We start from the raw sequence: 27,658 nt of genomic DNA on the forward strand, positions 1-27,658 counted from the left end.
TTCCCCACCCATATCACTAACCACTGACATATATGTTAAGGAAGACCTCAAACATCAATCAAATAAATAAAATAAATAGAAATATTACCAAACGAAAACATATACTGTTTTCCCAGATTTAAGTAGATAATACGCCTAATGTCATTAGTTGGTCCCTTTTAAACGGGGAATGAACCAAGTTCATATATTTCCCAATCACCTTTCGAAGAGCTTTGTACTGGTGGTTCAAAAAATTATATACATTGGCTCCTTTTTAACTGAGACTGAACCAAGTTCATATATTTTCTGATCACCTTCCGAAGAGCTTTGTACTGGTGGTTTTTAATATACCTAAAATTATATACCTGTTCACTTCATGTTTTCTCTTTTGATGGTCTGATGCTTGGTCCTACAGGTCAAACAATCAAAATATTCAGAACTTAAATTTTGTACCGTCTGATAGATCTTGAATTGTTTCACTAAAAATCTCAATGTGAGCTATGTATATGCCCACATGTAAGCTACTCATTGTGACTATGTGGTGACGATACTTGATTGGGTCATACTGCTGTGCTTTTCATCGCATCGTGTGTGTAATTTTTTTAGGATATTGAACATAAAGCGGAATAATATCATTGTCTCATTATATGGCACAGTACCGGAGAATTATTTCATAACCCGATAAGCTGTAACTTGGCTCGTGCTTGATGATAAACTGTAGGAATGAGTGAGATGAAATTTACATCCGTTGTCTGGTCGGTCATAGTTCATTGATGTGTAATTTCCTTGCATATGTATGTAACCTCTGGAGGAGAGAAGATATTAACATATGTTGGCTGATCAAAAGACGATCGACACGTGTCAGTGATCTCATGCATGCCTTATTACTACATGCACACCAGATAGTGCAAATTAAAGCAAGGTGGTCTGAAGATACATGTAGGTTAAGAAAATGACATGAATACGTGGAAAGGACTGTTTACACCAAAAGTGGTAACAAGCAGCAGTCACGATTAACACCGTAAACTAATCACAGCTGCATCATATACCTTGGACTACAATCGTGACAAGTATGTATATACCTGTCACAATACCTGTTCCAGTATAGGAGTTCTTTAGTCTCAGGAGGTAAATTAACTCTATGTTTGCGTGGAACGGGACAACAGTGTGACATTTCGTTGAATTTTAACTCGTCCTGTATTAACTGGGACAAGCGATTGGTAATTATGTCGATTTTCTCTTTGACGTACTAACATTTTACAAATGTCATCAGCTAAGGATGGTCAATTGAGTTCTACGTTGGATTTTAGAGGGGAGAAATTGATTAGTGTGGCAACAACAACAACATCCACTGCGGTAAGTTAGCTCGCTGTTTCACTACTCCTAACGTATGGTTTCAGTTTCTGAACAAAAGCACGGTTTTCAGTTTGTTTTAATCAACTCTTCGTGTTTATTCGCCTTGCATGTGGATGTAAAATAACGTTGATGTTGATTTGTAACGATGGAATCGCATTTATTCTAATGCAGAGTGCCACGACCGGCGTCAGGCTTTTCCACCTCCCGTATTGCTGTTTAGCCGGGTTTAGAACGTCCCAAAATCTTGTTATACCTCTGTTGTAAATTCCTTCACGTTTTCTGTAGACTTGTAAACGTTGTTTGCAGACTGAACACATAAGGCAATTGACTACGGATATTGTATTTCACATTGACCCTCTACTGGTAACGCAGGGGAGGTTCTGGTCTTATAGGCTACAATGTGTTTTATGGCTTTGATTTGCCCAAGAGTTATATCGCTATGTTGCCATGTTACATTATTTCTGTTTGAAAACCATCTACCTCTCAACAACAGCAGCATACGCTCAGGTTATGGCCCAAAACACCATAAATTTGAAACCAGAGTAAAGCCAAATAGCAGCCCTAGTTAAGCCTATTCTTCCATCATAGTGAAGCATCAGTTGCACCCAGATCGTTATCTACTCAATGCTGGTTGTCTATGAAACTGCCCAGACTGATGCACAAGCAGGTCACCCCCAACTCCACAAGAAGCCTTCAGTGAATAACTGCCTGTCTACTTGGATGTTAAAGAAAAACATTGATGCACCCACTGGCAAAATTCTATCCACACTCGGAATATCCAGCTTGAAACCAAAGCAAAAGTGGCTAGAGAACTTCTACAAATGTTGCTCATTGGCGCTGCGCATCAATCAGTGCCAACTGGCAATTTGAAGCTTATTTGTCGTGCTGGGGTGATGAACAGGAAATAGTCTTGCAGGCATATACATCTAGGCAGTCATAAATTGACTTGAGCCAAGTGGTTCCTGTTTTGAGACTTGCTGAGCCATAATGGGTGTATGGCAGTCACATCAATTGATAAGAGATAAACACATTTTCCAAGCCAGTAGTAGAAGAGCTCATAACCATCACGCTGTTTGAATGAAACTGGTCATGAGGTCTTGACTTTTGTCATCGTCTGCCAAATGTTGATGCACGCAGATATATGACAGTGGGCCAAGGAATTATCTCCCTGAATGACTTTTCAAATGGCCACATCACATTGAGTGACTGTTTTTTTCAACATTTTTCTCTGAGTGTTATATTATTTTTAAATTCCTATCTTTATTATTGGCCAGAATAAAGAAAAAAGGATTCACCACAGACTGATAGGGTCAATGATGACTGCATTCAACAAAGAATTTTTTAAGGAAGGCCAACAGCTGGCAAGACCATTTGTGTGTAACAGAAGTATATTACATACATAAGTAGGTATTGTAATTTCTGAAATTGCTTAAACAGATATTCAGTCTCTGCCGTCACATACATCAGATTATGTCTTTTGAATCGTTCAGCAACTACTTATGTAAAAGTGCCATGCATGTTCTTATAGGTAAATGAAAATAATACAACTATAAAAAAAAAAAACAAAACACAGAGGTGGACTGTTTCAGGAAGGAAGTTTTAGATTTGTCTAGCACCTGAGCTGAACAGACCCAACCTTAGTGACACACAATAAATAATGAGATTGTCGCATATTCTCGGTATTCTAGGTAGGAGATAAGAGACATATTAGAAGAAATTTTGATGTACAATATATGGCAGGTGATTAACTTTTTGAGTTATATCTGAGGAAAACTGGCTAGAGAGTTTTAGGTTTTGTAAAAAAATAGTGCAAGCATTTTTCTCCGAATTTGTATTGGTAATGAGCCATGGCATGGGTAACGGTGTTATAAACACATTTCCAGTGATAGTGTAAGGAGTCTGCAGTTTCTGGGTGTGAGAAAGTCATATGATGTATATACATGTGTAAGTCCACTGTATTCCAGCGTGAAGATCTGAAGAGACAGATGTTCCCAGGAATTCAATTCTTTGAATGAAAAGTGTCTACATGGACACTATAATGTCTTGTTCTCTGTATCAATCATTCAATGCCACTGTAATCAACTCTTACCTTTTTCACCTCTCACTGTCTGTGGTGTCATGGTGACAGTAAAGTAGTTGACGACATTCATGTGATCATGCATCTTTTAGTGTTGGCAATTCTCAAGACAACTTGTGCATGTGTGCTCGTCACATGTAGGAAAGTTCATCAGCAAATATTGTGGAAAAGCTTGTATCTACAGCCTGGTGAATTTAACTGAGCATCCTTACATTTCAATTATCGTGAACAATCTGTACCAGGCAACCTTTATGTATATTTATAGATTACCCCTAACAAGGAGGTTATGGTTTTAATGATGTTTTTTTGTCTGCCTGTTTGTCAATAATTTTATAGAATTTTGTGTACAGCTTGGCCTTGTGCCAATAACTTGTAATCCATTCAGTTTTGGTGCTGATCCTGACCCAGAATTTTTCCCACAATTCATCACCACTGGCAGATAATACAGAAATGCAGAGTTCTGTCCTCTTGTCTGAATTTGTGAATTACACTTGCATGTGGTGGAGGTTTATGTTTTGGGGAGTTCCTTCTTGTCTACGTGGATCCAACAATTGTTCAACCCCAGTTGTAAGACTTTTCCTTAACGTGTCAATGTACCTCTAGTTTCATCTTTTCCCCCAGGCTCTGCCTAGTTTCCTCCCTCCGTGAAGCTTGTCGCTGTCATATGTAAGTGAAATTCTCTGGAGGACCGCGTAAAACACCAAGCAAATGAATAAATAAAGAAATAATTTCATTTTTCGTCCAAGAATATTATATATTCAAGACATGTGCATGCCTTGTCTTTTGAGAATGGTCATATGTTTTGTGTGGGTTTATGTAAGTGACATGCAGACCTTTTATAGAAAACTGTATTTCACCTAGATTTTAGCATTTTCAAATGTCACATTTTACTTGATTCCCATAGATTCATTCACCTTATAGTGTCACATAAAAGTTTATTGTGAAGTTTGATATAGTGTAAATGTTACATGTACATGTAGCTTCAAAAGTGTCATTTGAGGACATTTTTGTTGTTTTTAAAGTGCATTTTTAATTACAAACTAAACATTACAAATGCAAGTTAATACAGTCCATGTATACCAGTAGCCTAGCAAAGAAATACCTGTTCATCTGTCAGTTTGTATGAAAGAATTAAAGGACCTGAAAATAAATTTACATACATCTTCAGGATACACACCAAAAGCCATTCAAAAGAACCTGTATCAAAGCTCATTCATCAGCCAGCCAGTAGCTGTGGTGAACGGTGTACAGGATAAGATTGAGAGTGACAGCTTTCTGTAACAGACGGAAATATTTCACCACTGACAACAGGGTGTTGTGCCAGCATAGAGAAAGGATATTCACAGATGAAAGGGTTTTAAAAAATACCATGTATATCTGACACGTTATTGTGTGAAATACCATTTTTGTGGCTGCTCGTCATTGAAACAGTACTGATAGCATTCATGCTATAAACTAAACATTTCTATACCTACATGTAACATTAAGTTACATGAAAGCAAGTAAGTGTATGTAAATCTAAATATCCTGTCAGCAGCCTTTATATTCAACCTGGCAGATAGATTAAATAATGGTTTTAGTTTGATACACCCAAATGTCTATTAAGTGTATGAACACTCACTTGATGTCTCTGTCTCTTCATTGTAAAATTTAATCATGCCGACCACTCTTAAGCCATTTGCATGCTGGGTAGATTAAAATATATGCTGACTATGCATGAGGTTTACATGTACATCAAATACATGGTATATAAAGTATTAGGGTGTTTTTAAGATTTGGGCAGTTCATTTGTAGAGCAAAATTATCATGGTTGAGTGCACAGAAAATTTGTGTTTGAACATCATGATCAAAATATCATGATTGCACGTAAAATGACCTACATTAACTAAAGTTTAATATGAATTCCCTGGATTTAATAACTTTTAATACTTGCCTGAGACATATGACATTGATTTATTTTATTTATTTGATTGGTGTTTTATGCCGTATTCAAGAGAATTTCACTTACACAACAGCGGCCAGTCTTTATGATGGGAGGAAACCGGGCAGAGCCTGGGGGAAACCCACGGCCATCCGCAGGTTGCTGGCAGACCTTCCCACATACAGCCGGACAGGAAGGCAGCATGAGCTTGACTTCAACTCACAGCGACCACATTGGTGACACATGACATTGAATACAAAGAGAGAATCATAGATAGCTCATAATTGTGGATATACCTCAGTGTATGTTTACAAGAATTGTACCATTCCAAACAAAGATTTTTGCCAGATAAACAACTAAAAGTTTAATTCTGCAAGGGATATATGAATAAATGCAAAGCTAATTGAATTAAAGTCTTTATAAGTTCCCCATGACCCCATGTGATATAATCAGGCTGCAGTTGTAAGTTCAATTTTTAATGTGTACCTTTAATTTTCCCCTCAAAGGTGTGGCCTCCATTATCATGGAGTTGAACTGTTGGGTATGACTTAGAACCACAATAGCTACATTTTATCTGTGATCAAATTTATTTGCCTAATTTGACAATTTCAGGCATACACGCCACATGCATGCACAGTGCAGTATAGGTGTATTTACGTGTACCTGTGTTTTTGGCTGATATGCACCTGTGTTTTTTTTTTCTGATATCTGTGTGTGTTTTGTGCTGATTTGTACATGTGTTTTGTGCTGATATGTACCTGTGTTTTGTGCTGATGTTTACCTGTGTTTTGTTCTGATATGTACCTGCATTTTGTGCTGATATGTATGTGTGTTTTGTTCTGATGTGTATCTATGTCTTATGCTGATATGTGCATGTGTTTTGTTCTGATATGTACCTTTGTTTTGTGCTGATTTGTGCCTGTGTTTTGTTCTGATATGTAACTGTGTTTTGTTTTGATGTGAAGCTGTGTTTTGTACAGATATGAACCTGTGTTTTGTGCTGATGTGAACCTGTGTTTTTTGCTTATATACATGTATACTTGTGTTTTGTGCTGATGTGTACCTGTGTTTTGTGCAGATATGTATCTGTGTTTTGTGCTGATATGTACCTGTGCCTTGTTCTGATATGTAACTGTGTTTTGTTATTATATTTAACTGTGTTTTGTTTTGATGTGAAGCTGTGTTTTTTTCAGATATGAACCTGTGTTTTGTGCTGATGTGTACCTGTGTTTTGTGCAGATATGTACCTGTGTTTTGTGCTGATGTGAACCTCTGTTTTGTGCTGATATGTATCTGTGTTTTGTTTTGGTGTGTATATTGTGCAGATATGTGCATGTGTTTTGTGCTGATATGTACCTGTGTTTTGTGCTGACATGTAATTGTGTTTTGTGCTTATATGTACATGTACCTGTGTTTTGTTCTGATGTGTACCTGTGTTTTGTGTTGATATGTATCTGTGTTTTGTTCAGGTATAAACCTGTGTTTTGTGCTGATGTGAACCTGTGTTTTGTGCTGAAATGTACATGTGTTTTGTGCTGATGTGTACCTGTGTTTTGCGCAGATATGTATCTGTGTTTTGTTCTGATATGTACCTCAGTGTATTTGACAGGTGTGTGATAATTTGACAGGTGAAATGTGTTCCTGTGTTTTGAGCTGATGTTTTGGATAGGTGTGTGTTGATGTAACAAGTAAAACGATTGTATGTGTTTTGTGCAGATATATACCTTGGTGTATTTGACAGGTTTGTGATTATGGAACAGGTGAGATGATATGTACTTGTACCTGTGTTTTGTGCAGATATATACCTTCATGTATTTGATGGGTCTGTTGATGCAACAGGTGACATGATATGTATACGTACCTACTTTTTGTGCTGATGTATTAATGTGAAATAATGTGTACTTGTGTGTTTGACAGGTGAGTGTTGATTTGACAGGTGAAATGGTGTGGATTTGTGTTTTTGTACTGATATGTACCTCTCTGTATTTGACAGGTGTGCGTTGAGGGGACAGGTGAAATGATGAGGTTAATGAAGTCAGAAGAGGCGTCCCAGAAGTCTGTTGAGGAGGTACAAGCGGCTCTTGACACTGACTTCAACCTTGGGTTGAACGAAGCAGAAGTCGCGAACAGACGGCGTGTTCATGGCTGGAATGAATTTGAAATCTCCCAGGAGGAACCCCTGTGGAAGAAGTTCCTTAGTCAGGTATAAAACATTTAATGGTATCAGTGTCTCCAGATTACATGTAACGGTATGATAAAGTTTTTGAAATGTCCTGGGGAAAAGTAAATTATGCACTTTGTGCAGGTATGTACTGATCTATCAGTATTTCAATTTATATTTTATTTTAGTATATTATTTCTAGACTTGAATGATACATATACGGTATTCTTACATAACAGTTTTGTATACATTTTAATTGTACGTGCTCATTGACAGTGGTTTGTTTTATTTCAGTTCAACAACCCTTTAATCCTGTTACTGCTGGGTTCAGCCTTTGTCTCTGTCTGCATGAAGCAGTTTGATGATGCTGTCAGCATTACAGTGGTAAGTGTACTGCTGGGTTCAGCCTTTGTCTGTGCCTGTATGAGATAGCTTGATGACGCTGTCAGCATTACTGTGGTAAGTGTACTGCTGGGTTCAGCCTTTGTCTGTGTCTGTATGAGGCAGCTTGATGATGCTGTCAGCATTACTGTGGTAAGTGTACTGCTGGGTTCAGCCTTTGCCTGTGTCTGTATGAGGCAGCTTAATGATGTTGTCAGCATTACTGTAGTAAGTGTACTGCTGGGTTCAGCCTTTGTCTGTGTCTGTATGAGGCAGCTTAATGATGCTGTCAGCATTACTGTGGTAAGTGTACTGCTGGATTCAGCCTTTGCCTGTGTCTGTATGAGGCAGCTTAATGATGCTGTCAGCATTACTGTGGTAAGTGTACTGCTGGATTCAGCCTTTGCCTGTGTCTGTATGAGGCAGTTTGATGATGTTGTCAGCATTACTGTGGTAAGTGTACTGCTGGGTTCAGCCATTGTCTGTGTCTGTATGAGGCAGTTTGATGATGCTGTCAGCATTACTGTGGTAAGTGTACTGCTGGGTTCAGCCTTTGCCTGTGTCTGTATGAGGCAGCTTAATGATGCTGTCAGCATTACTGTGGTAAGTGTACTGCTGGGTACAACCTTTGCGTCTGTCTGTATGAGGCAGTTTGATGATGTTGTCAGCATTACTGTGGTAAGTGTACTGAGTTTAGCCTTTGTCTGTATCTGTATGAGGCAGCTTAATGATGCTGTCAGCATTGCTGTGGTAAGTGTACTGCTGGGTTCAGCCATTGTCTGTGTCTGTATGAGGCAGTTTGATGATGCTGTCAGCATTACTGTGGTAAGTGTATTGCTGGGTTCAACCTTTGCATCTGTCTGTATGAGGCAGTTTGATGATGTTGTCAGCATTACTGTGGTAAGTGTACTGCTGGGTTCAGCCTTTGCCTGTGCCTGTATGAGGCAGCTTAATGATGCTGTCAGCATTACTGTGGTAAGTGTACTGCTGGGTTCAGCCTTTGCCTATGTCTGTATGAGGCAGCTTAATGATGCTGTCAGCATTACTGTAGTAAGTGTATTGCTGGGTTCAACCTTTGCGTCTGTCTGTATGAGGCAGTTTGATGATGTTGTCAGCATTACTGTGGTAAGTGTACTGAGTTTAGCCTTTGTCTTTGTCTGTATGAGGCAGCTTAATGATGCTGTCAGCATTACTGTGGTAAGTGTACTGCTGGGTTCAGCCTTTGCCTGTGTCTGTATGAGGCAGTTTGATAATGCTGTCAGCATTACTGTAGTAAGTGTATTGCTGGGTTCAACCTTTGCGTCTGTCTGTATGAGGCAGTTTGATGATGCTGTCAGCATTACTGTGGTAAGTGTACTGAGTTTAGCCTTTGCCTGTGTCTGTATGAGGCAGCTTAATGATGCTGTCAGCATTACTGTGGTAATTGTACTGCTGGGTTCAGCCTTTGTCTGTGTCTGTATGAGGCAGTTTGATGATGCTGTCAGCATTACTGTGGTAAGTGTACTGCTGGGTTCAGCCTTTGCGTCTGTATGAGGCAGTTTGATGATGTTGTCAGCATTACTGTGGTAAGTGTACTGCTGGGTTCAGCCTTTGCCTGTGTCTGTAGGAGGCAGCTTAATGATGCTGTCAGCATTACTGTGGTAAGTGTACTGCTGGGTTCAGCCTTTGCCTATGTCTGTATGAGGCAGCTTAATGATGCTGTCAGCATTACTGTAGTAAGTGTATTGCTGGGTTCAACCTTTGCGTCTGTCTGTATGAGGCAGTTTGATGATGTTGTCAGCATTACTGTGGTAAGTGTACTGAGTTTAGCCTTTGTCTGTGTCTGTATGAGGCAGCTTAATGATGCTGTCAGCATTACTGTGGTAAGTGTACTGCTGGGTTCAACCTTTGCCTGTGTCTGTATGAGGCAGCTTAATGATGCTGTCAGCATTACTGTAGTAAGTGTATTGCTGGGTTCAACCTTTGCGTCTGTCTGTATGAGGCAGTTTGATGATGTTGTCAGCATTACTGTGGTAAGTGTACTGCTGGGTTCAGCCATTATCTGTGTCTGTATGAGGCAGTTTGATGATGCTGTCAGCATTACTGTGGTAAGTGTACCACCAGTTCAGCCTTTGCCTATGTCTGTATGAGGCAGCTTAATGATGCTGTCAGCATTACTGTGGTAAGTGTACTGCTGGGTTCAGCCATTGTCTGTGTCTGTATGAGGCAGTTTGATGATGCTGTCAGCATTACTGTGGTAAGTGTACTGCTGGGTTCAGCCTTTGCATGTGTCTGTATGAGGCAGCTTAATGATGCTGTCAGCATTACTGTGGTAAGTGTACTGCTGGGTTCAGCCTTTGCCTTTCTGTATGAGACAGTTTGATAATGCTGTCAGCATTACTGTGGTAAGTGTACTGCTGGGTTCAACCTTTGTCTGTGCCTGTTTGAGGCAGTTTGATAATTCTGTCAGCATTACTGTGGTAAGTGTACTGCTGGGTACAACCTTTGCGTCTGTCTGTATGAGGCAGTTTGATGATGTTGTCAGCATTACTGTGGTAAGTGTACTGAGTTTAGCCTTTGTCTGTGTCTGCATGAGGCAGTTTGATGATGCTGTCAGCATTTCTGTGGTAAGTGTATTGCTGGGTTCAGCCTTTGTCTGTGTCTGTATGAGGCAATTTGATAATGCTGTCAGCATTACTCTAGTTAGTGTACTGCTGGGTTCAGCCTTTGTCTCTGTCTGTTTGAGGCAGTTTGACGATGCTGTTAGCATTACTGTGGGAAGTGTACTGCTGGGTTCAGCCTTTGTCTGTGTCTGTATGAGGCAGTTTGATAATGCTGTATTCATTTATTTATTTATTTATTTATTTGATTGGTGTTTTACGCCGTACTCAAGAATATTTCACTTATACGACGGCGGCCAGCATTATGGTGGGTGGAAACCGGGCACAGCCCGGGGGAAACCCATGACCATCCACAGGATGCTGGCAGACCTTCCCACTTACGGCCGGATAATGCTGTAAGCATTACTGTAGTAAGTGTACTGCTGAGTCCAACCTTTGTCAGTGTCTGTTTAAGGCAGTTTGATAATGCTGTCAGTATTACTGTAGTAAGTGTATTGCTGGGTTCAGCCTTTGTCTGTGTCTGTATGAGGCAGTTTGATGATGCTGTCAGCATTACTGGTGTAAGTGTACTGTTGGGTTCAGCCTTTGTCTGTGTCTGTATGAGGCAGTTTGATGATGCTGTCAGCATTACTGTGGTAAGTGTACTGCTGGGTTCAACCTTTGTCTGTGTCTGTATGAGGCAACTTGATAATGCTGTAAGCATTGCTGTGGTAAGTGTACTGCTGGGTTCAGCCTTTGTCTGTGTCTGTATGAGGCAGCTTGATAATGCTGTGGTAAATGTACTGCTGAGTTCAGCCTGGATCTCCCTGTGTGTGAGGCAGTTTGATGACACTGTTAATATGACTGTGTTGGTAGTATAGGCACTTCTAATGTTGTGGCAGGAAAAGAATTGATCTCGGTCATATAACTTTTTCATATGTTATTGACGACATGAAGCCCTAGTGAAACATTAAACAAACAGTTGTATTATGGAAACTGAGCATTTTTTGGTTTGGATTTCCTTTACTTGTTTTGTAAACTGTACAAAAGTTTATAATATCAGACAGATACATGCTGATACAAAAATGTTATCTAGTCAAAACATTAATTTTAACTCAGATTTTTACATGCGTAAGTGCTGCACGAATTTTACATTTTTTTTTGCAGGCTATCATCATTGTCTCTACAGTGGCATTTGTCCAGGTAAATTGATTTTACATGTATCTTACTTTAGTTTGATGTTGAAGTTTTGCCTGCAGTCTTTTTGTACATGCATTACATTGACTTTTCATTAAAATGTATAATCTTATTTCATGAGTAGAATGAATCTATGGTGTTTTATCTGTCGTAATGTGTAAATATATGCAAATATGTTAGATGGATTTTCAATGTATGCAACAAAATTTGGTAGATTTTTTTCTTTTTGTCAGGAATACAGATCTGAGAAATCTTTAGAAGCTCTCACAAAGCTGGTGCCTCCAAAATGTCACTGGTAAGTTATTCTGATTATGCAGTAATGAAAAGTTTTGACAAAGTTTGAGCCTGTAAAATTTCCAAATGTTGGAAGATATTTCCAAACCTTCCTCAGGATTCTAAAGTCTTTTATTACACAACACAGTATTCATGTATGTTCTACATGTGTATGTACCTGTAGACTAGTTGTGGAATATGTTGTTTTACAGTTTACGCCAGGGTAATGTGGAGACATTTCTGGCACGAGAGCTAGTGCCGGGGGATATCGTGTATCTGGCTACTGGAGACAGAGTGCCAGCTGATATCAGATTGATTGAGGTGAGGGCAAAGGTCAAGGTTACTCATACATGAGGGTGTTGTTTGCTGATTTTTTGCATTTTTGTCCTTTTTGTTTGTCTATTGGCACTTCTTGACAGATTCAGTGAAAATTATTGTGCATTTGCCTGCCTTAAGAATCCAGATTTTAAAAAACTGAAATAACAAAAATCATTGGCCAAGAAGACTGATGACATATTTGTCAGAACCAGAAACCCACTCACCTTTGCATTGTTGGGCTGTAGACTCAAATCCAACTGTTGTTGGGTTGTCTTAGGTGGTTTTCTTGTGCTCAGTCTTGTTTCCTACACCAGTGAACCTAATGTTTATCATAAAAGTGAAATATTCTTGACAGTAGTGTAAAACACAAATCAGATACAGTACTGTTGTGATTAACCTGTTTTCATACTGCAAACTAAATCAGATGATTTTCTGTGACATTTATATTCCAAGGCTGTGGATTTAGCAGTGGATGAATCCAGTTTCACAGGAGAAACTCAGCCCGTTACCAAGACAACGGCGCCTGTGTGGAATGGCCACAAACAAGGAAATGGCATCGCACAGAGGAATTGTGTGGCTTTCATGGGCACCCTGGTTCGATGTGGGAGGGGAAAGGTGTGTACACAGTACAGATTACTCCTGTGGCATATATATACACGCACTGCTGGGAGTGGGTCATAGTCTGCTGGTTGCCTTTCAATGCTTGGCAAATCTCTGCGCAGATTCCTCCACTTTCGCTACTTGTTGGGCCTTGGTGTTTGTTGTTTTCCACCAACATGGTGTACCTATCTGTACATCATGTGTAGGAAAGTTTGTCAGTAACTTGCCAAAGGTCAGTGGTTTTCCCTGGGCACTCCACTTTGCTCCATCCATAAAGCTGATTGCCATGGGATAAGTGAAAAATCGCTGAATATGGCATTAAACAATAATCGAATAAAGAAATGAAGAAATATACACCTGCTGTTTGTACACATAGGGTGCAAGAGATTTTCAATCACCCAGAAACATTGCGAAGTACAAGGCAATTAGTTAACATTTTAAGATAAAATGATTTGTTAATATGGGGCTACCTAATATACATATACTTGGAGGTACTGTCATACTATGTCATTCTATAAATAATGTTTTGTTGCTGCTGTCATTGTTTGCACAGGGCATTGTCATAGGCATTGGGGAGAACTCAGAGTTCGGAGAAGTTTTCAAGATGATGCAGGGACAGGAGGTAAGACTAGATAGAAGAAACAGGGAAAGTTTGTCAGTAGCTTGTCAGTAGATTTACTCTGGGCATGCTGGTTTCCTCCACCTGAAGAAACGTTTTTTCTCTATATTATTCGATATTTTTTTTTTTTTTTGATTTTTTTTTGATTGGTGTTTTACGCCGTACTCAAGAATATTTCACTTATACGACGGCGGCCAGCATTATGGTGGGTGGAAACCGGGCAGAGCCCGGGGGAAACCCACGACCATCCGCAGGTTGCTGGCAGACCTTCCCACGTACGGCCGGAGAGGAAGGCAGCATGAGCTGGTCTTGAACTCACAGCGACCGCATTGGTGAGAGGCTTCTGGGTCATTACGCTGCGCTAGCGCGCTAACCGACTGAGCCATGGAGGCCCCTATATTATTCGAGATAAGAGCTGTTTAAAGGATACATGAAATGCCCACCTTGCCCACACTGTAGCGATACGGTTCACCGGGCTCGGGGCACTTCTGGGGTGATCACCGAGTTCCGAGCAAGATCAGTGATGACGTAATTTCTGAAAAAATCCAACCTTTGATGGAAAATATGCATAATATGGAGGGGTAATTAACAGGTATGAAAATTCTGGGGCATAATTTTTATCATGTGGCATAGAAACATACACCTTTGTTTTATAGTTAATTTTTATGTATTCTTTAACCACACAAGGCATATAGGGGACAGTTTTGTTTTTACATGTGCTTGTACTCTAGTCTACAAACATGGTGCAAGTATATTTCCCAGACGACAGGATTTCTGTTTTTACAGGCAAGCCAACACTAATTAAGCAAGAAATAGAATAAAAGCAACACCGAAAATCCACCTTTTCATTTTGTCTGATCTTGATTTTTTTATGATTATCTTGTGTTTCAAGGCTGTCCAATCATGTAATTATGGTTTCAGCAGTGAAATTTGCCAAGACAGCCTCAAGTTTTATATTTATACTCTCCTTCAATCTTGAAAAAGACTTGTTCTACCCATAAAACAATTAAGGCTAATGTGTCCTAGTCTCCAGAAGTGAAAAGTATTTACAAACTGTTGTCATGTACTTTTGTTTCTAGGCCCCCAAGACCCCTCTTCAGATCAGCATGGACACTCTGGGCAAGCAGCTCTCCTTTTACTCGTTCTGTATCATCGGTGTCATTATGCTGCTAGGCTGGATACAGGGCAGGAAAATCCTCGACATGTTCACAATAGGAGTCAGGTAGGGATTTGTCGGGAGTGTTTATAATACTAAACTTTGTCTCACGTTAATTAAGCATTGTTCTCATTGCGATCGATCAACCTCTAACCAAGGAGATTGCAGATTCAAATCCACAGCTGGTTCTATTCAGCTTTAAGTCAAAAGACTTGTCAGATACAAGGCAAAGGTCGGAGGTTTTATTATAATACTCTTTGAGAATTCAGTTCCTACCATCTTTGACCCCAGAATTCTGAGTACCAAATTATACTTCAGTTAAATTAATAAATGAAACAAATTCCAATATTCTACTTGTGTATTCATGCTTGTGTAACTTCTCAAATTCATTCAGTTCGAAACATTGCAGTTGCTTGCTAATGTCGTATTGTTACTTGCACATTCTTGACGCTAATACCGATATATAATCATTTAGTTGTATCAGTAAATCTGTCTCTAAGGTGATTTTTTTTACTCTTAAATACATTTATGTCCTCATTAAAAAGTATGTCATAAAATTTGAAGTTGGTTAAAGCTACTTGGTTGCTGAAGTTAGGTGAAAACAGTTTCTCCATGAAAGGCTTGATCATGTTGGTGGATGTCATGCTTAAGTAACATACTGGTAACATTTAGGGGAGCTGTGGACAGACTGACACATGTTTCTTGGCTCTGATTGGTTACAGTCTGGCAGTAGCAGCAATCCCAGAAGGCCTCCCTATCGTTGTCACGGTAACCCTTGCTCTGGGAGTCATGAGGATGGCCAAAAGGAAAGCCATTGTGAAGAAACTTCCCATTGTGGAGACTTTAGGTATGACAGTTGATCTCATACATGTGCGTGAATAAACCAAGCAGTTCTGCTGAAGAGATTAATGCAGGTCATGACTGGTGTTACAGGGCTAAGTACAAGGAGATTTTTATACCATTTAGAGTTGCTGTAAGAAGGTCCAAATTATGGAGAAAATTGCCTAATACATTAAATTGTTGAGTGAAAATATTGCCTATATCCGTTTGTACTGAGTAAACAAATTTATGTGTAATTTTGACACTATAATTTGATTTATAAATCATTAATTTCAAGTTTCTTAATATGTAAAAATATTTTAGTCCAAATCAACCTTCTAAACTGGTGCCCAAATTAGTTGGTAGAGCATCTATATGTACTTCGGGGGTGGCAGTCCCAGGGTCAATCCTGGGTGGGGTCACCCCTAAGACCTTAAAAAAGAGAAAGTTGTACCTTCCTCGCTTGGCGTTCGGCATTAAGGGGATAGTGCAGCAACTGGTTGACCCACATCAGTACAACGGCTAGGGTAAGCGGCTTACTTGCCTTTGGTACGTCGTCTCAGTGAAGCAGCACTAGATAAAAGAGCAGTGGAAATCTGTCCTGCAACAAGGGGGCACATTACATACACTCTAAGGACTCCTTCGTCGTCATATGACTGAAAAATTATTAAGTGCGATTTTAAATGCCAAGGGCTCACTCACTCAGTCATACGTGTGTTCTGACTAAATTATCTCCCTTTGTTTGGCTGTTAAAAGAGCGGTCACTTTGCTGAAATGATTCGTCACATCAATACGTCGATTCTTCTGCGCTGAATTGATGGGCTTCTTGCGGTTAAATCTGTATCATGGTGATAGAATATGGGAATATATGGTGTCACTAACCATTATATATGTCCATATCCTCTCACCCAGTAACAATGTACATGTAACCAATAAAGGATACAGTGTATACTTTAAATTTTCAGATTGGCTATAATATTTATTGTGTTTACAGGTTGTGTGAATGTGATCTGTTCAGACAAGACTGGAACTCTGACCAAAAATGAAATGACCATCACTCAGATGTATACAGCAGATGGTAAATATGCTGAGGTAAAACATGCAGGCATTGTGTCTGGCCTTTCAACACTATTAGTTACAGAGGATTTCTTTCACAATACAATGTTGTTTATTTGGTTACCAAGGTTCAAGCTGAGCTAACTCGAAGTGAAGCCAAAACTGAAGACTTCATCTCCGGGTTGGAGGTTTCCACTGGGCTGTGCCCAGTTTCCTCCCACCATTATGCTGGCTGCCGTTGTATAAGTGAAATATTTTTGAGTAAAACACCAGTCAGATAAGGAAATAAATAAATCAAAACTGAACTTATTTTTAGGCTACACATAAAGAATGTAGTAAGACCATTATTCATGAATAATGTGATATATTCTGCCAGGTGTCAGGAGTGGGATATAACGGGGATGGTCATGTGACCTGTGATAACGAGGAGGTCAGGGAGCAGAGTCACCCAGGCTTTACCAAGCTCCTCGAGGTAAGGAACTCCTCCCTTCTGTATGTACAGCAAAGAGGTAGGAGAGGGATGGTGTAAGTGTATAGACTCAAAAGAGTATGCTTCTAATGTCAGTTGTCAATAAGCAGCATAAGCCTGGATTGGCCTATATATGAGAAATTAAATCAATACAACAAGTTGCATGTTTTTCACCCTTGAATACTGAACAATGCATTAGACTGTAGGAAGGGGATATTTTGGAATTGGATACTTAACATGAAAGGAGATATGTCAACTATTGGTGGGCTGAGCATTGGTATAATGTGACTCTGTGTAGGTTGGTGTTCATGTTCTGAACCCATGATTGGGTCAGGGTGACTCTGTTAGGGTTTAAATGAAAATGTTCTTTTAGTTAACTGAAGGCTAATTTCCCCTATGAATTTGTGAACCTGTCTACATGATAGACAGCATAGAACACGCATACCTATAGCAGACAAGAAAATCCATGTTTGGACAGGTGTAGATTTTGTTGATTATGTATTAAGATATACATTTGATGTTATTGTCTCTATAATTATGACTCTGATGATATCTCTAATTTCTTTGAGAACAGATAGGCTGTGTGTGTAATAATGCTGATATCAGGGATGGTGTTTTGCGGGGACAGCCAACAGAGGGGTCATTTATTGCTGCGGCATGGAAGGTAAAATCTTTATTATTAGAGGACATTTCCTACCACAGATTCCCCACCCACACCCCCACCCACACCCCCACCCATGGGTGTGGAAAAGTAGCTCGGCAGATAGCATTTAAATTGACATGATGTAACAGAAATACTGCTTAAGTGGAGTGAAGCTATAAACCATTCATTCAAACATTTCAAAAATTCCCTTGAATAAAGTTTCGTCTTTGAAACACAGAATATGTAAGCGCATGCTTCCGGGCTTTCCTGATCTTAACCACTTGTGGATACCTCAGTTGTAGACCAAGTCAGTGGCCTAATGGTTAGAGTGTGTGTTCACACACCTAATGACTCCTCGTTGTCATAATTAAAACTGAAAAATTGTTAAGTACGACATTAAACCCTAAGCATACGTACATACATACACTTCAACTGTTACCACATACACCATGTACACCTACAATTTAAGATGACTGCTGTGTTAAATACATGTACATGTAGCAGAGTGAACGGCTTTTTCTGGTATTTGTAAAATTTTTACATGTATTTTACATATGATGTGCTGCAATGTCCTGAAGACCTCCACTGTGACACTATTGCTCTTTTCCTCTAGCGTTGTTTTTCAATATTCATGATTCTGATGTGATTATTATTGCAGATGAACCTGTATAATATAACCCAGAGGTATACCAGACTACAGGAGTGGCCGTTCAACTCCGATACCAAGTATATGGCAGTTAAGTGTATGGACAGATTCAGTCAGGTACGCCTCATTCTCTGGTGGAGGTCACTGAATTATATATATTGTATTACGAATTAACAAACCAACCGTTCCCATCTGGCTTGGTGGCTCAGGTGGTAGGGCAGTGGAGGTAGACACACTAAGTTGTGAGTCTGAAGTCTCACTCAAGCCAGAGCATGTATTTTCACTGGTCTTGAGATAGTTATTTCAGTGTGAGGAATTCAGTATGTACTGATGATTTATTAAAAACAAACTGACAACAAGTATTGTATACATTTTGTACTCAGCTGGTTGATGTAGAGGACATATACATGTGCATGTAGCTCAGTCAAATGTGTAACAAATTAATTGTCTTCATTTTGACCCTATAAGCCTAGTTTAAGTCCACCAGTCCTTTCAGATCTCTAATTTACAGTCCACTTCGTTCGCTTTCAGTTTTATTTTATTCTGATGGATGATCCAAATTGAATTTCCTGGTCCTTAATTTGAGTGTATTTTTGCAGACATGGTTGAGGTTCTAAAATCTGTCTTTGTAAGATTTTTGCCAGTGACAGCCTCATCTTTTCTGTTGGTTGGTGTTTTAGTCCATACTTGAGGCTTTCGTATGGAAGTGGTCAGGTTAGATAGTTCAAGTCACCTTCCAGGAGAACTCATACATTTCAGTCAGTGCTGGCTCCAGTGTTATTTGAAAGTGAAAGTGAAACCACAAGTGAGCTAGGAGAATTTTCTTGTGTACATATGTGTTTGCTGTTTCAGGTAAAGGAGGAGGTGTATTTTGTGAAGGGTGCCCTGGAGGTAGTGCTGTCCATGTGTACCAGGTATTACGACAATGGGCTGGCGGTGCCGCTGGAAGTTAGACAGAGGAAAGCTTACCTGTCCGCAGAATCTCAGATGGGTGTGGCTGGGCTCAGAGGTAAACTATTGTGTAAACTTTTTCATGTCTAGGTTGTTGTACGTACATACAATGTATATTTTGAGTTTTTGTGAATTTTTGTATATTTTGTATTTATGACATGTTACACATTACTTTGACATGACATACAGAAGGTGTCACCTGTGTGTTTTCAGTGCTGGGACTGGCGTATGGCCCACAGCTGACAGACCTGGTGTTTGTGGGCATGGTGGGGATCATTGACCCGCCCCGCCCCGGGGTCAGGGAAGCAGTGAGAGAGCTCATCACTGGTGGGGTCTCTATCAAGATGCTGACTGGGGACTCTGAGGAGACGGCAAAGGCTATAGGTATGGACAACAATGGCTTCATATGATATGTATCTGACGACATAACAACAGCATCCCCTGTGATAACTTTATAGTTTCCTCACCAAATATGACTCAATGTGCTCATATATCAGATGAAACATTCTTCATGATGTCATGAAACACTACTTATTAAAGGGAACAAAAATAAACCCCTTCTTACGGAGATAACAAGGCTCAGATGTGTCTCTGTCATATGATACAGTATGTGTTATCACTATTGTGTGTCTGTCATATAATACAGTATGTGTTATCACTATTGTGTCTCTGTCATGATACATTATGTGTTATCACTATTGTGTCTCTGTCATATGATAGAGTATGTGTTATCACTTTCGTGTCTGTCATCTGATACAGTATGTGTTATCACTATTGTGTCTGTGCTCTGATACAGTATGTGTTATCACTGTTGTGTCTGTGATATGATACCGTATATGTTATCACTGTTGTGTCTCTGTCATGATACAGTATGTGTTATCACAAACGTGTCTCTGTCGTATGATACAGCATGTGTTATCACTATTGTATTTCTCTCATATGATACAGTATGTGTTATCACAAATGTGTCTGTCATATGATACTGTATGTTATCACAAATGTGTCTCTGTCATGATACAGTGTGTTATCACAAATGTGTCTGTCATATGATACAGTATGTGTTATCACTATTGTGTCTCTGTCATGATACAGTGTGTTATCACCAATGTGTCTGTCATATAATACAGTATGTGTTGTCATAAATGTGTCTGTCATATGATACAGTATGTGTTATCACTATTGCATCTCTGTCATATGATACAGTATGTGTTATCACTATTGTGTCTCTGTCATATGATACAGTATGTGTTATCACTATTGTGTTTCTGTCATATGATACAGTATGTGTTATCACTATTGTGTTATGTTTGGATTTGGTAAGAATACATGTACATTCAGTGGATACATATACTTTATCAGAGCTCCAGATCAGTTTTGTTCTATGTTTATTGTTATAACTAATGTGATAACTAATGATGATGTATCTCTTTGTTACTGGTTTTGATTTACCTGTGTGGACACCAGCACACCCCATGTCTAACACCTGGTATTACCTGTGATTTGTTCCCAGGGTCCCGGCTAGGTCTTTACTCTGTAGGTGGCCACACCCTGAATGGAGACCAGGTAGATAACATGGACATCACTCAGCTTCAGCGGGTCATCAGCAGTGTCTCCGTCTTCTACAGGACTAGTCCCAGGCATAAACACAAAATTGTCAAGGTGAGTCCCAGACATGAACTTAAAATTGTCAAGGGGAGTCCCAGGCATAAACATAAAATTGTCAAGGTGATTCCCAGACATGAAAACTGTCAAGGCAAGTCCGAGGCATAATTACAACGCTGTTAATGTATTATTAGTTTGTGTGCTATGAGTATTGTGATTTCCTGTTACAGGCATTACAAAGCAATGGTCAGATAGTAGGGATGACGGGGGACGGTGTGAATGATGCTGTGGCCCTGAGAAGTGCTGACATCGGCATCTCCATGGGCAGATCAGGCACAGATGTGTCCAAGGAGGCTGCAGATGTCATTCTGGTGGACGATGAGTTCTCCATTATCATGTGAGTATGGCAAACTCTCTATTATCATGTGAGTATGGCAAACTCTCTATTATCATGTGAGTATGGCAGACTCTCTATTATCATGTGAGTATGGCAAACTCTCTATTATCATGTGAGTATGGCAAACTCTCTATTATCATGTGAGTATGGCAAACTCTCTGTTATCATGTGAGTGTGGCAAACTCTCTATTATCATGTGAGTATGGCAAACTCTGTTATCACATGAGTATGGCAAACTCTCTGTTATCATGTGAGTATGGCAAACTCTCTGTTATCATGTGAGTATGGCAAACTCTGTTATCACATGAGTATGGCAAACTCTCTGTTATCATGTGAGTATGGCAAACTCTCTGTTATCATGTGAGTATGGCAAACTCTCATCCTGGGCTTTCCAAATAAGTTTAATATTATAGGAGTTTGATGAGTGATATCACCTGAGTCCAGGTTATTAAGCTAACATTCATGTCTCTGTAACTACATGTTTTATCACTAAACTTGATAAGTACATTTCTTCTCATTTGCTTTTACAGGTCTGCCATTGAAGAAGGCAAAGCAATATTTTACAACATCAGAAATTTTGTGAGGTTTCAGCTGAGCACGTGAGTGAACTGTATATACCGCTACATGTAGCTCTATCAAGATGGTATTTTGTATTTACACATACTAGTACATGTGGAGAATGTAAGGTATGTAATTATGTCAGTTCCCTGCCCCCCTCCCCAATATTGTAAACTTAAAACATGTTAGCTGTTGTACATACATGCACAGCTGTACAGAAAGTTTTGTGCAAAGTTTTTGTACTAGTACAGAATTGCTGCATAATTTCAGACAGTTAAATGATTGTTTTTTGCTTTATAATAATTCCATTTTTTTTTTTATATACAATAATATAAATGGAATCTAATACATTTCAGACCATTCAATCATAATGGATGACACTTGATCAATCTGATGACTTAACTGGCTGTCACCTCTGAGAAGAGCATTGTGCTGACTGATGTTTGTACTGGTATGTTTTGTGTAGGAGTATAGCTGCCCTGTCTCTGATCACGCTGTCTACTCTCATGAGGCTGCCCAACCCCCTCAATGCCATGCAGATCCTGTGGATTAACATCATCATGGACGGGCCCCCTGCCCAGAGGTTAGTGAATGCCCTGACCCTGTGTACATGTATGGCTATATATGAACAAGAACTTCAGAAACGTATGTGAGACTATACATGTTGGCCAAGGCAGTATGTGAGCCCAGAATGTGACTATGCGCATGTTATCCTGTGCTCGGTTGTTCAAAACTGACTTAAACACCCTGACTAACCTTTTCAAACACCTTACCAACCAATATTTTGAAACAATATTCTGAGATCTATGGGCTGTGGAAAAATAATGTGCACAAATTTATGAAGCTTGCATCTTACGTGACACAAACAAACCATTTTTAGTGTGATTTTCAAAATTAACAGCATGGATAAATTCCACTGAAAAAAATGCTTTAGTCGTTGAAAAAATTGAAGCGGTAATACCAGATTTAACTGTAAGAGAAGTTTTGCAGTATTGTAGTTGGCCCAAAAAGCACTGTGTAACAGTATATTAAATATGAACATCAGTATTGGTGGCTGGGTTTTTCTAAAAACAAAAATGTGTGATATGACTTAATGCTAATATTAGATATAGTATCCGAAAGAGATCTAGAAAAGCCAGAGAGTTGTCTCTGGCATTATATGGATTAAAAAAAAATCCCAGACACTCCTGTGCATGTATTCTACGGTATTATGGGTGTCCAGAAAGCCACAGTACATAATAAACAGTTTGACAATCATGGATATATGTGTAGTTTTCAGAGGACTTGATTGTCCATATTTCTACACTAATATGTTTTGATTTGACAGAAATTTGTTTCTGCATGTTTGTTGATAAGAAAATTTATGGAAATGATGTATACTCTTACTTATCTTGATGTGGATTAGTATTGGACTAGGCTGTACAGATTGTCTTTGTGACATGGTCTGTATTTGTGTTGGTAGTTTAGGGGTGGAGCCTGTTGATAAGGACGTGATTCGTCAGCCTCCTCGGCGAGTGCGTGACCCCATCATCACACGTGCCCTCATCATCAATATCATCGTCTCAGCCTTCATCATTGTCTCGGGGACGCTGTGGGTTTTCTGGAGAGAGGTGAGTCCTAGGATACAAGGTTGAAGTCAAGGGTCAGAGGGTAAGGGTTGAGGTCATCGGGTGCATTTGAACTTGTCACATCTATGGGGCTGTTAATTGTTTGGCGGTTTAATGTATTCTTTAGTACAATTTTTTGGATTGGTGTACTCATTCATATGATAGCAGTTAGGTCTTTGAGTGGACAAAACAACATGTACGGTATGTAGAGCTTGAAAGAAACCACTGAACTTTACCAGGTACTGGACAAACATCTTATCTTAATGACACAGCTGAAATATGCAGCTAGAACTATATAGGGACACGAGACCTCAAGAGTTTGTCCCCTGGTGCTACGAATCCAAATCCATCCCATGCTCGCTTGCTCTCTGGTCTTATGTGGGAATATCTTCCAGCAACCTGCAGGTGGTTGTGGGTTCCCTCCAGGTTCTGCTTGATTACTTTCCACCATAATGCTGGCCGCTGTTACTTAAGTGAAATATTCTTTAATACAGTATAAAACATTAGACATTCATTATAATAAGAAGTCACCTGACGCGGCACACAAATGAGCATCATTAATGCTGACAATCAGACGTTTATTTGTGTCTTTATAATTATGTACATGCTCTTACCAGATAACAGTTTTTAATCTGTGTAAAATATTATCAGTATGTTGTACAGTGTAATCTGGCTATAAGGTGCCTTGATATAGCGCAAAATCGGATATAACACGACGCAAATCTTGTCCCCCAAAAATGGGTGGTGTACTTCCATGTGAGAAGGTTTACATTTTGAATGAGAACAGCTAAAACAGCAAATGAACAAGGATTTTCACCAATAAATATGCGTAAATAGCACTACATCATTCGCTTCATTTCCTACTGTTGGTGTGAGATCCACAAGTTATTTCAATACTTTAGATTTAAGATTTTGAATATTACATCAGTATAAGCAAAAAAAAAAAAAAAGAATTTTTCTATGTATAATGGAAGATTTTTTTTTTTTTTTTTTGATTGGTGTTTTACGCCGTACTCAAGAATATTTCACTTATACGACGGCGGCCAGCATTATGGTGGGTGGAAACCGGGCAGAGCCCGGGGGAAACCCACAACCATCCGCAGGTTGCTGGCAGACCTTCTCACGTACGGCCGCCAGCATGAGCTGGACTTGAACTCACAGCGACCGCATTGGTGAGAGACTCCTGGGTCATTACGCTGCGCTAGCGCTTTAACCGACTGAGCCACGGAGGCCCTATAATGGAAGAGGTTAAATTTCCTTGAGTGAAAGTTTGATTCCAAATGCACATGTCCTTGTTCTTGTTGCAAAGTGTGAGTGTCCCTGTGAGTGTGGCTATGTCAGAAATACAGGACACATTTTGCTCACTGTGATAGGCATAACTCAAAAAGGGATTAATGTTTGTATACTTTCAGCAAATGCTGATAACTTTAATCAGGCTATTGAATGACTATAAAGCGAGGTGTGAAACTACAGGGGACCAAGATGTGGTAAACCTAGAAAAACTATAATTGGATCTTTGGGTAACAAAACTCTCACATGTTTTTAGTAAACTAAGAATGAAAAAGCCTTGCATCGATAAAACTTAATTAATTGTCAGAATCGTGTGGGCCTATATTCTTTATCCCCAGGTCATTTCGTTATGCTGCGATTTAGCCTTTAAGGTGCTCAAGAAGTTGTCCCCATAACGGCGCACTCTAGCGAGGCTACACTGTATATTTAAATCATGTAAACTATTACGTTCCTGGAATAGCTGTCTGCACTTGTCGTACCTATGTACTTGTGTCATCATCATATACATACTGTGAGAGATCCAGATGGTGAGATGTGACAACTGCCTTGCCTGATGTTGTTTTCTGCTGGTTTTCAGAGGAGTGATAACAAGATCACGCCCAGGGATACCACCGTGACCTTCACACGTTTTGTTTTCTGCTGGTTTTCAGATGAGTGATAACAAGATCACGCCTAGGGATACCACCGTGACCTTCACATGTTTTGTTTTCTGCTGGTTTTCAGATGAGTGATAACAAGATCACGCCCAGGGATACCACCGTGACTTTCACATGTTTTGTTTTCTGCTGGTTTTCAGATGAGTGATAACAAGATCACGCCCAGGGATACCACCGTGACTTTCACATGTTTTGTTTTCTGCTGGTTTTCAGATGAGTGATAACAAGATCACACCCAGGGATACCACCATGACCTTCACATGTTTTGTTTTCTGCTGGTTTTCAGATGAGTGATAACAAGATCACACCCAGGGATACCACCATGACCTTCACATGTTTTGTGTTCTTTGATATGTTCAATGCCCTCAGCTGTAGGTCACAGGTCAGTCAATCAATTTTTGCCACACTTCTGTAAAAGTAGAATTGTATTGTAGAATTCACTGTTCTGATACCAACCATAAAATTATAGAGATGAACGCAAAAAAAAAACAACATGAAAGATCATGCTGCTGAAACCTCAGTTTGATACATTTCGAACTACTAGTAATGATGTTATTTAATTCTTTTCAAGATAGTTTAAAAAACTTTTTACTGCTTTAGAGCTACTGATGAACAGTATCTGAAAATATAGAAATTTGGTTTTGGTTTTAAGCTGACTGTTCAATTTGCATTTCCAGAACAAGTCCATCCTGTCTGTGGGCATGTTCAGTAACCGGATGTTCTTGCTAGCAGTGGGCGGCTCCATCGTGGGACAGCTCCTGGTGATATATTTTCCACCCTTACAAAAGGTTTTTCAAACAGAGGCTCTTTATTTAAGTGGTAAGTTGGAGTTCAAATTTGAATGAATCAATTATGACATGGTTTATTTCTGTGACTAGACACTCAGCAGCATGGGTTAAATGTTAGGCCAGACACTTGTTAACACAGCGTCAGTATACTGGGTAGGGGTGTAGTGCAGTGTTACACGTTTGCACCCTGCCCTAATTCTTCAACCTTTTCAACCAGCGCTGCAACCAATATTTTGAAACATACTGAGAGAACTATATGGGATATACAGAAATAATTTGCACAGTTTTATGAGACTTGCATCTTTAGTGACATAAAATTTTGTTTGTGTCAGTTTTGTAATAGTTTTATGAATAAAATCCATTGGATATAGTGGTTTAGAGGTTGAAATGGTTGAAGATTTACTATAGTTTCTTTGGAATGGGGCTGAGGTGGGACAGAAAAGTATGCCTTACTTGAATAAGCCTTCTACACCATAGAAATGAGACCAAAATAACAATGAAAGCCTTGTTAAACCCAAGCCGAAGACAATGTTAGTCAGGTAGTTAGACCTACAGCATTCAGCTGTTATTTGGCTATTTCTGAAATTTATGTCGGCAAGTTGGCAATTGCCAGAGATATGAGACTATTCTTAGAAATTTTGGTACAGATATCATTGCAAGTCCTCAATGTTGCTAAGTCTTTTTTAATGAAAATCTTCATTTCATAGTGTTAAGATTCAGACTGTGGCTTAGTTGTTTAGCAAGTAACTTCAGACTTAAGTCACAAAGTGCAAGTTCTTAAAAAGCCAAGCTCAGAAAAGGAAAGAGCTCAAATTATGGTTAGGATAGTTTTCTGCCATAAAGAATCAGTGTACAAATTTTAAACTTTCTAGAGCAAAGCGTTTTATTTGTAGCTGTGTTTGAATATTTGATGTACATGTAAGTCTTAAGACATGAGATAAATATGGGGCCCTGCATTGGAGCATTGTACATCAAGTGTGAAGACAAATGTGTGTTCCAAGTAGTTTTGAGCTAGCAGAATTCATTTACTGGACCAGTGAGGACTTTATTAAATAAAACTTCATTTTTCTCTTTCAGATTTTATTTTTTTAATAATTCTTACGTCAAGCGTGTTCGTTGTTGCTGAAGTACGGAAATGGATGAACCGACACAATGAGAGGAAGCGGCGGTTACAGGAAGAAAGTATATACTACATGGAAAATATGGTCTGACAGGGCTCTTGGCACTTAGCGCCGGAACTACACGCACTCTGTGTAAAGAAAGATGTAAATGCAACACTGTGTTTAGTGTGAGGGTCCTGCGGGGGCGGTGCACCTATTAGTCATGGGACACGTACAATGTATTGACCAGAAGACACTGACTTAGTAACCTTTGACCTGAAGTCAACCACTGTGACTACTACTACATATGTAATAAAACTGCAAATAGTCCACTATTTCACACACAAGTGTACCCTTTACGTTTACATGTAACTTGTTGCTTTAATCAGGCTCACTTCCTCTCTGCCAATACGTGGAAAGATCTGCCAGCAACCTGCAGATGGTTGTGGGTATCCCCCG

At 39.4% G+C, this 27,658-nt stretch overlaps 1 protein-coding gene across 1 annotated transcript; it reads left to right on the forward strand.

Moving 5' to 3' along the window:
- Positions 1-1,141: 1,141 nt before the first annotated feature.
- Positions 1,142-27,658, forward strand: LOC135465547 (calcium-transporting ATPase type 2C member 1-like). The gene is made up of 24 exons (XM_064742785.1): positions 1,142-1,335; positions 7,327-7,536; positions 7,789-7,878; positions 11,622-11,657; positions 11,885-11,946; positions 12,137-12,245; positions 12,696-12,857; positions 13,396-13,464; positions 14,541-14,683; positions 15,340-15,464; positions 16,431-16,528; positions 16,869-16,964; positions 17,536-17,625; positions 18,263-18,367; positions 19,103-19,259; positions 19,415-19,585; positions 20,712-20,860; positions 21,034-21,200; positions 21,731-21,799; positions 22,225-22,341; positions 23,221-23,368; positions 25,598-25,693; positions 25,989-26,130; positions 27,177-27,658. The coding sequence occupies exons 1-24, from the start codon at positions 1,243-1,245 to the stop codon at positions 27,308-27,310; spliced, it is 2,838 nt and encodes a 945-aa protein (XP_064598855.1). The 5' UTR covers positions 1,142-1,242; the 3' UTR covers positions 27,311-27,658.

Source organism: Liolophura sinensis, chromosome 5, assembly GCF_032854445.1.
Source record: "Liolophura sinensis isolate JHLJ2023 chromosome 5, CUHK_Ljap_v2, whole genome shotgun sequence".
NCBI lineage: Eukaryota > Metazoa > Mollusca > Polyplacophora > Chitonida > Chitonidae > Liolophura > Liolophura sinensis.

Coding starts and splice junctions, on each gene's coding strand:
- LOC135465547 (XM_064742785.1), top strand. CDS start 1,243: ATGTCATCAGCTAAGGATGGTCAATTGAGTTCTACGTTGGATTTTAGA. Junction 20,861..21,033: donor ATAAACACAAAATTGTCAAG/GTGAGTCCCAGA, acceptor TTCCTGTTACAG/GCATTACAAAGCAATGGTCA. Junction 21,800..22,224: donor GTGAGGTTTCAGCTGAGCAC/GTGAGTGAACTG, acceptor TGTTTTGTGTAG/GAGTATAGCTGCCCTGTCTC.